At 39.3% G+C, this 14,662-nt stretch overlaps 1 protein-coding gene across 1 annotated transcript in view; it reads left to right on the forward strand.

Annotated features, from left to right (window-relative positions):
• The window catches only part of AKT3 (AKT serine/threonine kinase 3), a 212,387-nt gene that overhangs the window by 187,363 nt on the left and 10,362 nt on the right, over positions 1-14,662 (forward strand). Inside the window, exon 12 of the mRNA XM_084758568.1 lies at positions 4,286-4,373. Within this exon, the coding sequence (XP_084614694.1) occupies positions 4,286-4,373 (88 nt within the window). The remainder of the gene's footprint in view (positions 1-4,285; positions 4,374-14,662) is intronic.

Below are 14,662 nucleotides of genomic sequence, written 5' to 3' on the forward strand. Positions count from 1 at the left end.
CTCACCCTACCCAGCTCATGAAGTTGGATCAGGACTGAGCTCATCCTTTTCCCCTGTGGCCTGGTAATGCAGTCCCACCATGGAGAAATGATAGAAAAGAAGGCAACAGAGTCCATGTCATAGACAGCCCCTGCTCCCCTTACCAGAAGACCCACATAAAATCTGAGCTGCCCATTGGCTGTATTTGTGTAGGAGGCCTAGGTTCAGTCCATGCATGGTCCTTGGTCGGTGCTTCAGTCTCTACGAGTACCTCTGGGCCCTGGTTAGTTGGCTCTGTTGGTCTTCTTATAGAGCTCCTGTCACCTCTAGGTCCTTTTCTTTCTTCCCCTTACTTATCCACAAGACTCTGTATGCTTACCCAGTGTTTGTCTGTGAGTCTCGGCATCTGTTTTGAACCACTGCTGGGTGAAGCCTTTTAGATGGCAACTCAGTTAGGCTCCTGTCTGTAAGCATAGCAGGGTATTGTTAATAGTGTTGAGAATTGGCTCTCTCCCATGGGGTGGGTCTTGGGTTGGGCCAGGCATTGGTTGGGCAGTCCCTCAGTCTCTGCTCTATCTGTTCTATCTTTATCCCTGCATGTCTTGTAGGCAGGGTAAATTAGGGTAGGTTGGCGTTCCCCTCCCTCCATTAGGAGTTCCGTCTAATTAGAGGGTCTTCTCTTCGGTCTCCATGGTCCCTGCTACTAGGAGTCTCTGAGTCCCCCTCATACCCTCCCAGAAGCCTGCTCTGACTTAGGTCTTCAGCTTATCACAGAGACGCCTTCACCACAGTCTCTCTCTTCTCTGCAGGCCTTCTGTCCTCCAGCCCCAACTCTCTCAGGTCTGATCTCTATCCTCATTTCTCTCTGCGTTCCCTTTCCTAATTTGTTCCCTCTCTTCAACCATTTCCTCTGTTCTATTTCCCCTTCTGAGTGAGATTTAAGCATCTTCCCTTGGGTCCTCCTTGTTGCTTATCTTCTTTGGGTCTGTGCATTGTAGTATAATCCTGTACTGTATGGCTAAAATCTGCTTATAAGTGAGTTTATACCATGTGTGTCTTTCTAGGTCTGGGTTACCTCACTTGGGATAATCTTTTCTAGTTCCATCCATTTGCCTGCAGATTTCATGATTTCCTTGTTTTTAAAACTTGTATAATGGCTGCTTATTTACGTCATGTACCCTCTTAAATGCAAGTAGTATTGTAAACTATAAACAAATGGTAATTGTGTGTAAGAAACTAGAGTTCTGATTTTTTTCTGCATGCTACTTTGATACATACTTTGAAATATACTTTGAAATGTTAAATTCTTTTCAGAAATAAATATTTTGGTGTTTCTGCTTTTCTTGTCTCTTAAGCAAAGCTTAGAATGACTTTATTAATTCAGAACTGATCTCTGCCCTCCCAGGAGTTGGCAGCCTACCAGGGGAGAGACAGCATAACTGGAAAAACAGTGAATATAGAGACCAGATGCTAACCCTTAAATAAAATCACCATACTGAATGTTCCAGATATGAACTCTGCTATCATACTATGCAATCTAATGCCCATCTCTGGAGTGAAGTTTATTTGAAGAATTCTCTGTATCTCCTAAAGCAGATTTTCTTGTGACTAACATTAAAGCTATTCATATCCACTGATTGCTTCAGGTTTTTCCTGACTGTGTCAGAGCGTCTTAGGTCTTTTTCAGACATAGATCTCTTAAACTGGATAGCCACAATTGTGGAGAGTTGGTCCTTACTTACTTTCTCTAGCTGTTTGGTTTTCTTCCCCTCTATCTAGTGGTGTGTTTATATTAATATATGTCAAATCACCAGAAATAGCTATTAAATTTCCACAGATATTGTGACCTGTACGTTTTTTTCATTAATTTCTTAAAAGTCAAATTATGCAAATTAAGACTAAGTCACAATTTATAATTCTAATGATTTTGTTCCATGTTACTGTTATCTTGTTTCTGGGGTTGTATCCATGTGGAAACAATATGTAGTGATTTGATTTTCTAGTTTGAAATTGGCCTTAAGGGCATCATTCTACTACCAATATTGACCAGTCCTCTAAGTCAGTGTTTGATTGTTGCTTTGACTCTTTATACTTAAGAAAGTGATGGAGGAAAGGTTGATAGCACAGACTCAGTGGAAGAACTTTTGGTTTTGGTTACATTGTAAATGCCAGGAGAAGTACATTAAGTGATCTTCACTGTAGAGAGTTTTCATCATTTAGCACTCAGGTTTGCTGTTTCTCCTGCCACTTTCTTCTGTGGTTTAAACATAAACAAAACAAACAGTACCTATGTCATAACTACTTAGAAATCATACTCATTTATAGTTGAATTTGAAATTGAGCAAAAGTTAAAGGTTTTCTGTGAGAATTTTGTGGCTAATTTACAATGGAAACATTGTATCCTTTTTCTTCATATATATATTTATATTATGCTTTACATCCTTTGTAACAGTAAAGATTATTATAACTCAATCAAGCATGTGCACCTGTGCACAAGCAAGTCCAAATAAAGTTCCTGTGTTAGATCCAATTTCAGTATGGTCTTTTATCTTTTCTTATTTTTCTCTAAATTTTCTTTTTTTTACCCCTCCCTTTCCATTCTTATTTTTCCACATATATTTTCTTTTTAATGAATATATACTAGGTTGAACCACAGGTGCCAGAAAAGACTTGATTTTTTTCTTATTAAGTCATGTGTTATTTAAATAAAATAACTATAAAACTTAGGGTGTGTTTTTATATTCTGAATTATATAGGAAATTGAATTGTAAGGATATTTCATAGATAGTAATATTGTTTCTGTACCATTCTTTTGAGATATAAAGATAGTCCGTGAGTTCTCACTTGGGACCATGCTCTCCAGAAATAGTTTTGTTGTTGTTCTTTAGTCTCAGTCTGTCTCTGCAGCCCTGGCTGTTTTTGGAACTCAGTTTGTAGACAGGTTGGCTTTGAACTTACAATGTAGACCAGGATGGCTTCAAACTTAGAAATGTGTCTGCCTCAGCCTCCCCAGTATTGAGATTAACTACACTAGGATCACAGATGTTTTTCTGATCATTTGTTTACTTCAGAGTTTACTTTAACAAGGAAACACTTTGACTCAGTTGCTGAAAAAGAAGCAGCGGCAGTAGCTTCCCTCCCTTATTCAGTAGCTTCCTCCCTTATGCAGTAGCTTCCCTCCCTTATGCAGTAGCTTCCCTCCCTTATGCAGTGGCTCCCCTCCCTTATACAGTGGCTTCCCTCCCTTATGCAGTGGCTTCCCTCCCTTATTCAGTAGCTTCTTCCCTTATGCAGTGGCTTCCCTCCCTTATGCAGTGGCTTCCCTCCCTTATTCAGTAGCTTCCTCCCTTATACAGTGGCTTCCCTCCCTTATGCAGTGGCTCCCCTCCCTTATTCAGTAGCTTCCTCCCTTATACAGTGGCTTCCCTCCCTTATGCAGTGGCTTCCCTCCCTTATGCAGTGGCTTCCCTCCCTTATTCAGTAGCTTCCTCCCTTATACAGTGGCTTCCCTCCCTTATGCAGTGGCTCCCCTCCCTTATTCAGTAGCTTCTTCCCTTATGCAGTGGCTTCCCTCCCTTATTCAGTAGCTTCTTCCCTTATGCAGTGGCTTCCCTCCCTTATGCAGTGGCTTCCCTCCCTTATGCAGTGGCTTCCCTCCCTTATGCAGTGGCTCCCCTCCCTTATGCAATGGCTCCCCTCCCTTATGCAGTGGCTCCCCTCCCTTATGCAGTAGCTCCCCTCCCTTATGCAGTGGCTCCCCTCCCTTATGCAGTGGCTCCCCTCCCTTATGCAGTGGCTCCCCTCCCTTATGCAGTGGCTTCCCTCATGCAGTGGTTTCCCTCCCGTATGCAGTGGCTTCCTCCCTTATGCAGTGGCTCCCCTCCCGTATGCAGTGGCTTCCCTCCCGTATGCAGTGGCTTCCCTCCCTTATGCAGTGGCTCCCCTCTCGTATGCAGTGGCTTCCCTCCCGTATGCAGTGGCTTCCTTCCCTTATGCGCGGTGCTGTCCATGTAGTCTTCCATCTGCACTGCATGTGGGAGCTTCGGCCACTTTTTGATTACCCTCCCTCTCACAAGTGCCAGAGGCGCTGTCTCTACAGGTCTCTCTCCAAGCTTTTGTCCTTTACCTTCCTCTAAAGGTAGTTCTTATTTAGTAGCATGTTTGGAAAAGTTAGCTATTAAAGTTTAGTTTTTATAGCTATGCATTTTGAAATTTAATTAAACACTAAATTTTATCTACACACTTTTTTATTGTTTGACTTATATAAATGTTTTACATTCGTTTAATTTTTTTTCTATCCTCACAGCCTTGGTGGAGGGCCAGATGATGCAAAGGAGATCATGAGGCATAGTTTCTTTTCTGGAATAAACTGGCAAGACGTGTATGACAAAAAGGTAAGGTGTGCGGTAGTCTTCACCCAGCAGAAACTTGCGTCATAGACTTCAATGATGTGATGATATTTTCTGTTTTGCTTTGGTGTTTAAATTATGTTGAAAAATATACAGAAAAATAGTTTTTGATATTTAACAAAGTAATATCTTTAAGGTCTCATTTCAATTCTTTCTGTTGCTCGTAACATAACATCTCTCATAAAAATTATTACTACCAACTCTGTATTTTGATTGTAATGTGCATTTTTCTTGTTGGTTTTTGTCCCCTTTTTTGAAAGAGTGTGTCACATTTAGCTCAGGCTATTCTGGAGTTTGTTGTGCATTCTGGGCCGACCTGCAGCTGTAGTGTAGCGGCTGTCTAGTCTGGTCCTCACAGTGCTGGGTTTGACATGTCCAGCATATGCCTGCCTTCATCAGTTTTAGTCCACTTGGCCTTAAGATATTGTTCATACGGATACTGACTTTGAGTTTTAAGTGTTTGCATATGTTTTATGTGTGCGTGTGTACGCGAGGGAGTACAGCTGAGGTCAGCTACATTGTGCCTTCTCTTTCACTGACCCTGGAGCACACTGATGAGGCTGGCCTAGCTGCGCTGTGAGCCTAGGGAACTGCTTGTCTGTCCGTTAGCTGGGAGGCATCACTGTGTGCTACCATGTGTAGCTTTTTACGTGTTATGCTGTTCGCAGGGAGAAATATGATTTTCTTCTCATGCCTGTAACTAAGCATTTAAAATAATTGTCCATTTAAACACTTTGCTCAAATCTTTCACCAAACTCACATACTTTGAGTTCCTAACACGTGAAAGCACTACAGTGTGTACTAGGTCCTTCATAGCTTCTCTGAGTCTTCAAGAGCATTCTGAGGTGCTAGAGTGTTTGTTGACTTCATATAGACAATTGCTTCACTCTGTATCTCTGAGAATGATCCTTATGAGATGCAAGCGTACCTAAGACGCCTCTGTGAGCCCTGTTCCACCCTCATCATGTCTCTACACTACAAAGTTCAACTTAACATCAGCCCTCAAATACACGCCCTGTTCATAAAGTACTTCTTCCTAAGAACAAGAGGGAGGGTGTGGTTTAGTGCAGGGCTCTTGCTTAGTGTGTATGCGGGCCTGCATTTCATCCCAAACACCACACGTGCACAATAAATAAACAATTAGAGCTGGGAAGAAGGAAACATGTCTTTTCAAACAATGCTCAGGATGCATAGTTGCACTTCCAGCCTGTTACAGAAGGGGCTTCTCAGGCCTCTGAGCAAACTGCTGTGTAGAGACGCTTTCCTTAGTACTGTTCACATGGTCACACTGAGTGGCTGCAGCCAAGCAGTGTATCCATGAAGACATGCCTTGCCTGTCTCCTGGACTCCATATGTTCAGAGAAGAGATCATCTTACAGTTAAGATGACAAAGTGTCCCACTTGTGAGGATAGAAATTGTACAAGGAAAGAAGTTGCTAAAATGTAACTTCATATAATTTATGTAAAAAACTATTTTATAAATGTAAAGCTTGCTGCAAGGACATTTCTATGAAGAGTAGATTTGCCATGGACTCATTCCTTTTATTAGCGTCCTGCTTATCAGATTGGGAGCTGGTATTTTCAGACAGCCTTACATAGTCAGGAACAACCTTACCACAACACCCTTCAATTTTGCATTTTTGGGTTCATATAGCACAAATAATTAAGACTCCAACTCTGGTAACAGTAGCAATTTTAACAAAGTAAGAAGTCTAGTGTTTTGGAAATAGGAATTATGAAATAAACTATAAAATTGAAAAGTTTTACAGGGTCCTTATATCTTTAAAATGTGTACTTTTACAAGCCTTAGTGGGTAAAAGGCACTTGTCCCCAAGCCTGCTGACCTTGTTCAGTCCCCATGGTGCGCATGGTGAAAGGGGATAGCCTGCTCCTTCAAGCTGTCCTCTGACCTTCACATGTGAGGTGATGGGTGCAGACCCAGCTACACACACTCAAATAAGTGAATGTAACAAAAATTTAAATGTAACGTATGCATAACTAGGTATTTCATCTTTAAGCTTGGCATTTTGTTACTCACTAATAAACTTTGTGTTTATTATTTCATATACTAGTTCATAATTAATGCCTATTTTTCTAATCACAAAATACTTTGACAGTGTTTCACTATATATCTCTGGGTAACCTGGAACTGACTGTGTTAACCAGGCTGGCTTTAAACTCACAAACATCTGTCTGTCTCTTCCTTTTACTAAACGTTTGTGGCAAAGCAGATATGACATCTTTAATATCTTTAAACTAGATCTAAACCATTTTTTACAAAAGAAAAAAAATTGAACTGACTGTAGAACACAGGAACCAAGTTGGAAGACCTGGGTCTCTATTCTGGGATGGTATCTTGTTCCCTTTTGCAGAAAGGGAAAAGCTACTGAGTTGTAGGAGATTCTGATCATTTTAGGACCCTTAGGTGAGATTTTTTTTTTTTCTGGCGGGGTGTTTGCTAGGGTGATTTTTGTCAACATACTCTTTGCTGCTGTTTGAGACTGCATCTTCCTATATGGGCTGTCTTGCCCCAGATTCACCTTCCTCCCTCCTCAGCCTCCTGGGTACTTGGATTACAGGTATGCACTAATAGTCCAGCCTCAGGGTTTAAGGTGTTTTTAGAATTGTTTATTTTATGTATATGAGTTTATTGCCTGCACGTACATGTACTCGGGGTGTGTGTGTGTGTGTGTATGTGTGTGTGTGTGTGTGTGTGTGTGTTACCCATGGAGGTTATAATTTTACAGATGGTTGTGAGTCCTGTATGAGTACAGCCGCTGCTCTAAACCACTGAGCCGTCTTCCCATCCCCCAGCTTCAGATGTTAAAGAAACAGATTAATTTGGATTTTTATTGATTTTTCTCTATTGTGGGCTTGTTTAGGATTTAAAATTTTTTTTATTCTGTCTCAGTCTGTCTGTCATCTGTCGGTCGGTCTGTCTGTGTTGGGGGTGCTAGGGCTTGAACCCAAGGACTTAGGTGGGTTTGGGAAGTAATCTGCCATTGTACTGTATCACTGACCTTATTTGATTATTTCATCATTCTGCTTTTGAGTTTACTTTGTTGTATTTTCTCTAGTTTCTTTAGGTTGAAACTATGATTACTATTCTCAGATCTTTACTGTTATTGTTGTTACTCACATATTACTTAATTAAGCCCAAAGTTTTTCTCTAGGGTACTGGCTCTTTTTTTAACATTTTAAATTTTTTTACGTATACATTTATATTATTACACATATATACAATAAAGTACCTATAGCAAGAAGAACCATGATACAATCAGGAATTATATACATGTTACATTCTTAGTGTTTTGGCTATTTGTATTTGACATCACACCTGGGGAAGGGTAGTGGTTCTTCAGCTGTGGACTGCAGCTCATTTGTAGGTCAAACAACCCTTTCACAGGGATCACTTAAAACCATTAGAAAAACAGATATTTAAATTTTGATTCATAACAGTAGCAAATTGCAGTTATGAAATAGCAATGAAAATAATTTTATGGCTGGGAGTCACCACACCAAGAGGAACTGTACTAAAGGATTTCCGCATTAGGAAGGTTGAGAACCACTGTGCTGTTTTTTGGTTTTAAAATACATTTTGAAACAAAAATATTTTAAATATTTTATTTATATAACATGTAGAAAAGAGAAAAAATAGCTAAATATTAGAGGTGAGGAAGAACCGAGTGATTGCTCTGAATATAAAAGTTCATTGAGCTGCCTCTGCATCTGGTTAATTTTGTTGTGTGACTTTTTTTCTGTGACATTTTTAATAATAAAGTTTTTAAAAAAAACTTTAAATTATCAGGGATAGAAGGGGAAGGAGAAAAAGAAAACACAGATTCTGCTTTTCTTCTATAACATGTTTTTACCAAGATGCTTGTATGGATATGGGACACATGTTCTGTTACGGTGGCAGATGGTGCACTTCATGTCGTCAGCATCCTTCTGTGTACTGGTGCTATCAGCTACTGACAAGCAGTTGTTGAAATCTTCAGCCACGATTGTAAACATCTTTTTAATTTTGTGTTTCTTTTTTGGTTTTGTTTATTTTTTAATTTTATTCAGTGATCCTACTCAAATTCAGAGCTTTACATGTGCAAGGCCAATGCTCTGCGGCTGAGCCGCATATCCAGGCCATTTTCTGTATTCTGAGATTGCACTGTCGGCGGTATATTTAAATTTAGGATTGCTGTAGCTTGGTGAATTTATTCCTTAGCCAGTGGGATTGTTTATTGTTGTTTTTTCTCTAATTAAGTATATAGGTGTGTGTGTGAGAGAGAGAGGGAGGGAGATCTTTTCTCATCATTTTACCTTTATCTATTTGAATGGTAAGAAAGTAGATTTAGCATGTAGTTTATTTTTTTCCTTATTCACTGGATAACATGACTTACTAAAATGTAATGTTTAGCTGTTTTCATTTAATTGACATAGTTGTCTGGTTGATTTTTTTTTTTCATTTCTCTTTGTGAGTCTTTCTGGTTCATTGTTACCGTTACACGCTTACTCACTATCTCTGTTGTTTTCTTTGGGTAGACTGCAGTGACTGCTTCACCCCCAGTCTCCTGTTAGCTGGAACTACATCACATACAGCAGCAGACTTTCCTCCCTTCACCAGTTCTGTGCTTCCATTTTCTAAGGTTTTTTTTTTCCTTTCATCCAATAATACCACAGCATCTGATAACTAGACTTGTTGCTTTATAGAGAACTGTTTTCATCTTTGCCATGCTAGTGCTTAGTCTTAGGCTACATGCTTACTAGGTACTCTCTCCATCACAGGGCTGCACCTCTGCACTCTTGATAATAATGCTTATAAATGGTTAAAATGTCTATAAAGTCACCATTTACTGCAGGTCCATGCGCCTACCCGGTGTTGTGTTTCTTTAGCCTGCACTCTAGGGCTGACTTTAGCTCTACACTTCAGGCACTGAACTTTCTGGCTTTGAAAACATTCATAGAAAAGAAAATTAAAGGAAATATAACATTGAAAAGAATGGAAATAAGACATTTAAGAAAGAAAGGAAGAACAATTTAAGGAAAGATAAAGCACTGATATGCAGGGCTCACAGAAACTGAACCACCAACTAAAGAGCAAGCATAGATGGACCTAGGACCCCAACACATAAACAGCAGATGGGCAGCTGCCTCTTCATGTGGGTCCCCTGCAATGGCAGCAGGGGTTGTTTTGACATGGACTCTATTGCCTGCTTTTGGGTCACTTTCTCCTAGTTGGGCTGCCTTGTCTGGCTTCAGTGGAAGACAATGTGCCTAGTCTAGATGAGACTTGATATGCCAGGGCAAGTTGGTATGGGGTGGGGTGGGGCTCCCCTTTCCTGAGGAGAAGGGGGGGGGGTGGAAGGGGAAGAGAATGGGAGGGTAGGACTGAGAGGGAGGGGGCTGGGATCAGGATGTGAAGTGAATACATAAATAAATGACAAAAATATATAAATATAATATATATAATTTATAAATATAAATGCCTGACCTTAGTGGCAAGGAGACTGGATGTAAACAGTGGATATGTGCCTGTTAATATAGCACACTTTCTGAACAGCGTTGTTTCTGTGTTTGGCATAAGGAAATAGTATGCGGTATGGGGACTTTTTCAAGTTTCTTAGTATAGCAGTAGAGAGAAAAGTCTAGAAAAGAATCCAGTTAAAAGTCTGCCTCAGTGATGCTAACTTGCAGGGGCCTTGTAGAATAGAATGAAGGCATAAAGAAGGAGAAAGAAGTGTGGATTTTATAGGTAACTTAAAGAAATAGGAACTGTTTTTAGTCTAAAATTACAAGGAGAAAGGCAAAAGAGAAAGAGTGTTTAATTCAAGATGAAATTGTCTAAGGGACCAACATTTGAGTGAGAACAGGAACGAATGCACCTGTCTAGAGAGCTAGAGGATGCTTCCTTCTACAAGAAGAAAAGATGATCAAGTGGGTGGGAAATGAAGGTTTGGAGTGGAGAAAGAGAGTGCAGAGCAGTGGCACTAAATACTGAGAACCATGCATGGTCAAGAATGGAGCTTGGTTTGAGAAGACACCATTGCAACATCTCCAGACTCGTTGTTAAATGTCCATGTGAGAGTGGGACTTTGCTTTCTGAGCCAGGCAGGGTATGTGCTACTCAGTTAGGATTTGTGGTTGAGGAGTTGAGTGAGTGAGAGCAGCCGTGTAGATGTTAGTGAGGGTGATTGCTTTACATGCCAGGAGTACCAACAGAAATGAAACGCTAAAATGGGGCTTAGGGTCTGTCAAATTAGTGTTTTTCTTGTCACACTCAAATGATGGCTCATTTTTAAATGTTATTCAAAGAAAGATGCATTCCAAATATGTACTAGGCATTCTGATAGCTAACATCACAATTACTGCTGCCTTTTGGTCATGAGCCATTTTACATAGGATGTAAAAGGACAGACAGCTGTCAAAACTAACATGTGTTACTTCATAATATATAAATAGCTTAAGCTTTTAAGAAATGCCTACAGACAAAATGTACATAGATTACTTCTTATAAGAGGCTCACCTAAAATAAAATCTAGGCAAAAATCAGAGTGAATAGAAGCATTTACTGACCAAGTATCAGAGCAGTGCAAATAGGAAGCAGTATTGTAGCTCTGAGCAGATGTTTGTACAAGGATATTAAATGAAACAAGTGACATGTTTCAGGTATAAATGTCAGTAGTATAATCTTTAGTGAAAACATATTTTATACCAAATTATAGCATCTTTATGTGAAGATATACTTAAAATGCAAAAAGAGCTGATAGAAGTGCTTTTATTTAGCACAAATAGAAACATCCTATAGTCTTACTAATTATTAAAAATTAATATTTTTGCTTTTGCTTATTGTCTATTTTATAGTAATTGATTTCTGCTGTAATTTGTGGTTTTCTTTTTTCTTCGGATTTAACGTGTATGAAGTGCTTGGTGTAACAAATACCTACTGTGGTGGTTCTAGTTTATGGCTTATAAATATTTATGGTGTGTAAATATGGTATAGGCTTTGATTCACTTGATATGTTTTGCATAGGATTGAGGTCAGACTTGTGAGCTTCAATTAATATTATATGGTTACAGAAAAATGAATACACTTATTTTAAAATTTTCACTCCTTCAAAAATGAGCTTTGCATAAAACATAGTTAAATATTATATGATGTAGATGGATTAATTTTATGTATACATATTCCATATTCTTGCTATTTCCAGTATATGTATAGAAATATACACAAAACATAAAGTAAGTTTTTAAAATGAGAAACAAGGATAAAAAAACTCAGAATTCCTATATAAGATTAGGTACTACATCATATTGCTTTAAAGAGATAAGGATATAGAATCAGATTACTGAATCTAAGAGCACTAAACATTCTTGTTGCAAATGTATATGTCCCAGCATTCATGTATACTAACCCATGATTGAGATTGCCACAGGTTGTAAGGTAGATAAGACACTATAATCATGGTCTCTCACAGAAAGAGCCAGCAATACTCAGTATTTATTTTTCTTTTCTTTTCTTTTCTTTTCTTTTCTTTTCTTTTCTTTTCTTTTCTTTTCTCGTCTCTTTTCTTTTCTCCTCCCTCCCTCCCTCCCTCCCTCTCTTTCTTTCTATTTATTTATTTTTGGTTTTCCGAAACAGGGTCTCTCTCTGTTATCTTGGCTGTCCTGGACTTACTTTGTAGACCAGGCTAGCCTTAAACTCACAGTGATCCCCCTGCCTCTGCCTTCCAAGTGCTGGGATTAAAGGCATGCACCACTACCACTCGGCTAATACTCAGTATTTCTTTAGCATGACAGCCTTTAAATTAAAATAAATGGATAAAAAATTCAACATACAGGTAATAAGTGATTTGTTGTTAAGGGAAGTCTGGGGAGACTTACTTTCAAAGATCTTTGTCCTATCTACACTTAGGTTGCATTCCCAGCCCCAGGGGAAGTATGGAGTGTGATTTACTCCCAAGAATTTAAAAAATTTATCTTTCTTTATTCTTCTACTCATACTGTAAAGAGACACAAATACTTTATTTTAGAAAGATAGTGAATTAGTGTGTGATAGATGGGAGAGCAGTGTGGAAGAATTTAGGGAATTGGAGTTTTTCCTACTACTAAATGTACTAAAGTTTGCACAAGTAAGCCTAACTGTAAACATCCTTTTCCATCAGCTGAAGTGAGTGTCTTTAACACAAAGAGACAATTAATTTGTCTACTATAATAACAAAATAATGAAGATACTCAGCACAAAAAGAGGACAGGCTTGTTTGACTCTCAGTTTTGTAAGTTCCCACATATGACTGGCTGACCTCATTTATATTGGGCTTGTAGTGGGACCCATGGGGACTCACAGTGGGAAGTGCATGGGCAAACAAGCTGCTTGCTTACAGCAGCAAAGGAGGAGAAATCAGAGGAAGAAAACAGCTCTAACGTAGCTCTGTGGTCCCCTTCAAGAACAGTCTTCAGGGATGTACGACAAAGCCAGGCTGCATCTCTGTCTCTGTCTCTGTCTGTCTGTCCCTCTCTCCACCCCCACCCCCCACCCCGCCCCTTTATCTATCTATCTATCTCTCTTTGTTGGTGGTAGTTTGTTTGTTTGTTTTTCGAGACAGGGTTTCTCTGCATAACAGCCGTAGCTGTCCTAGACTCTGTAGACCAGTTTAGCCTTGAACTCATAGAGATCCACCAGCCTCTGCCTCCTGAGTGCTGGGATCAAAGACCTGTGCCACCATACCCAGCTCAGCTTTTTTTAAATTTTAATTTTATTAATTTATTCAGATTACAACTAAATTGTTATCCCATCACTTTTATCCTCCTATTTCTCCCTTCCTCCCGTTTTCACTCTATTCCCCTCCCCTAGGTCTAAGACCGAGGGGGACCTCCTCCCCCACTATATGGTCATAGGCTATCAAGTCTCATCTTGGTAGCCTGCTTATTATTTCTTTGAGTGCCATCAGGCCTCCCCACCAAGGGGAATTGGTTAAATATGGGGCACCAGAGTTCATGTCAGAGTCAGTCCCTGCCCTCCACATAACTGTAGAGAATGTCCTGTCCATTGGGTAGATCAAAGAAGGGCTTTGATGTTTACTACTTGTACTGTCCTTGGTTAGGGCAATAGTTTGAGCAGATCCCCCTGGTCATCTCTTAAAAGTTCATCACCTTTCTGAAACCAAGGACTTCATCACATGACTTCTGTGGATGTTCTAGGTTCACACTGCAGTAGCCCAGAATCTTGATGTGCTCTTTCCATCAGTTAGAACATTTCTAAAAACACAGTCACTTTCAAGGAAAGATCTGTTTGAAGTGCAGTGCATTTGTTGGGAAAATATATCAAGTTTATACTTGATAGCATGGTTCCTGTTTACTGAGTTAGCACATAAAGGCTAACTAATTTATAGTTAGGTGTTATAATTTGTTGGTATTTACCATTTTTAAAGGGTGGATTTACACTGTTCAAAATGATACAGGAATGTCTTAAAAGAAATGCTTAGAGAAGAACAAAGATGGTGTGATAATATTGATTAAAGGCCAAAATTTAAGTAGATACTACATCATCATCATCATCATCATCACCACCACCACCACCATCATCATCATCATCATCATCATCATCATCATTATCTTTCTTTGGCTTACATTTGGTTCTTTTCTCTTAGATTTTCATATGGTCTTTCTTTAGTTCATGTCTTTCCTTGTGTGTCCCAAATCCTTCTTTTTTTGGTTTCTCAAGACAGGGTTTCTCTGTGTGTAGCTTTGGCTGTCCTGGACTCTGTAAACCAGGCTGGCCTTGAACTCACATAGATCCATCTGCCTCTGCTAAATCCCTCTCACTATAGACACTCAGGAATGGATGGGTGAAAGCCACTTTAAGGACAATAACTCTTTGAAAGCTCTACTTAGGTACAGTTAAAATCTGAGGCAGTAGGCGTAAGATCCCCAATATGCACATTTGGAGAAGAACAAAATTCATTCCTTAATAATAAAAAATTAAATTTTATTCCATTGTCACTTAAAGCAAAATAAAGCCCTGTAAATTTATAATAAATTCCAGTGACAGCACCACTGAGACTGCTGAGGGGGCGTCTCTGATGAGATATTGTAGCAAATGTTTCAAGTCTTTCCTTACAACCGTCTCTATCTTTATGTTGTTTCTCTCTGTAGATGCTTATATTTAACTGTCTCTTTTTCCTGCTCTTACAGTGAGTGGAGTGTAATGCATCTTATCATGAATATCTTGACTTTGGTTTTGACTAATACTGGGTAAAACTATTTATTTATTTTTATTTCTT

The sequence above is a fragment of the Acomys minous genome (assembly GCF_964271855.1).
Source record: "Acomys minous genome assembly, chromosome: 1".
NCBI classification, from domain to species: domain Eukaryota; kingdom Metazoa; phylum Chordata; class Mammalia; order Rodentia; family Muridae; genus Acomys; species Acomys minous.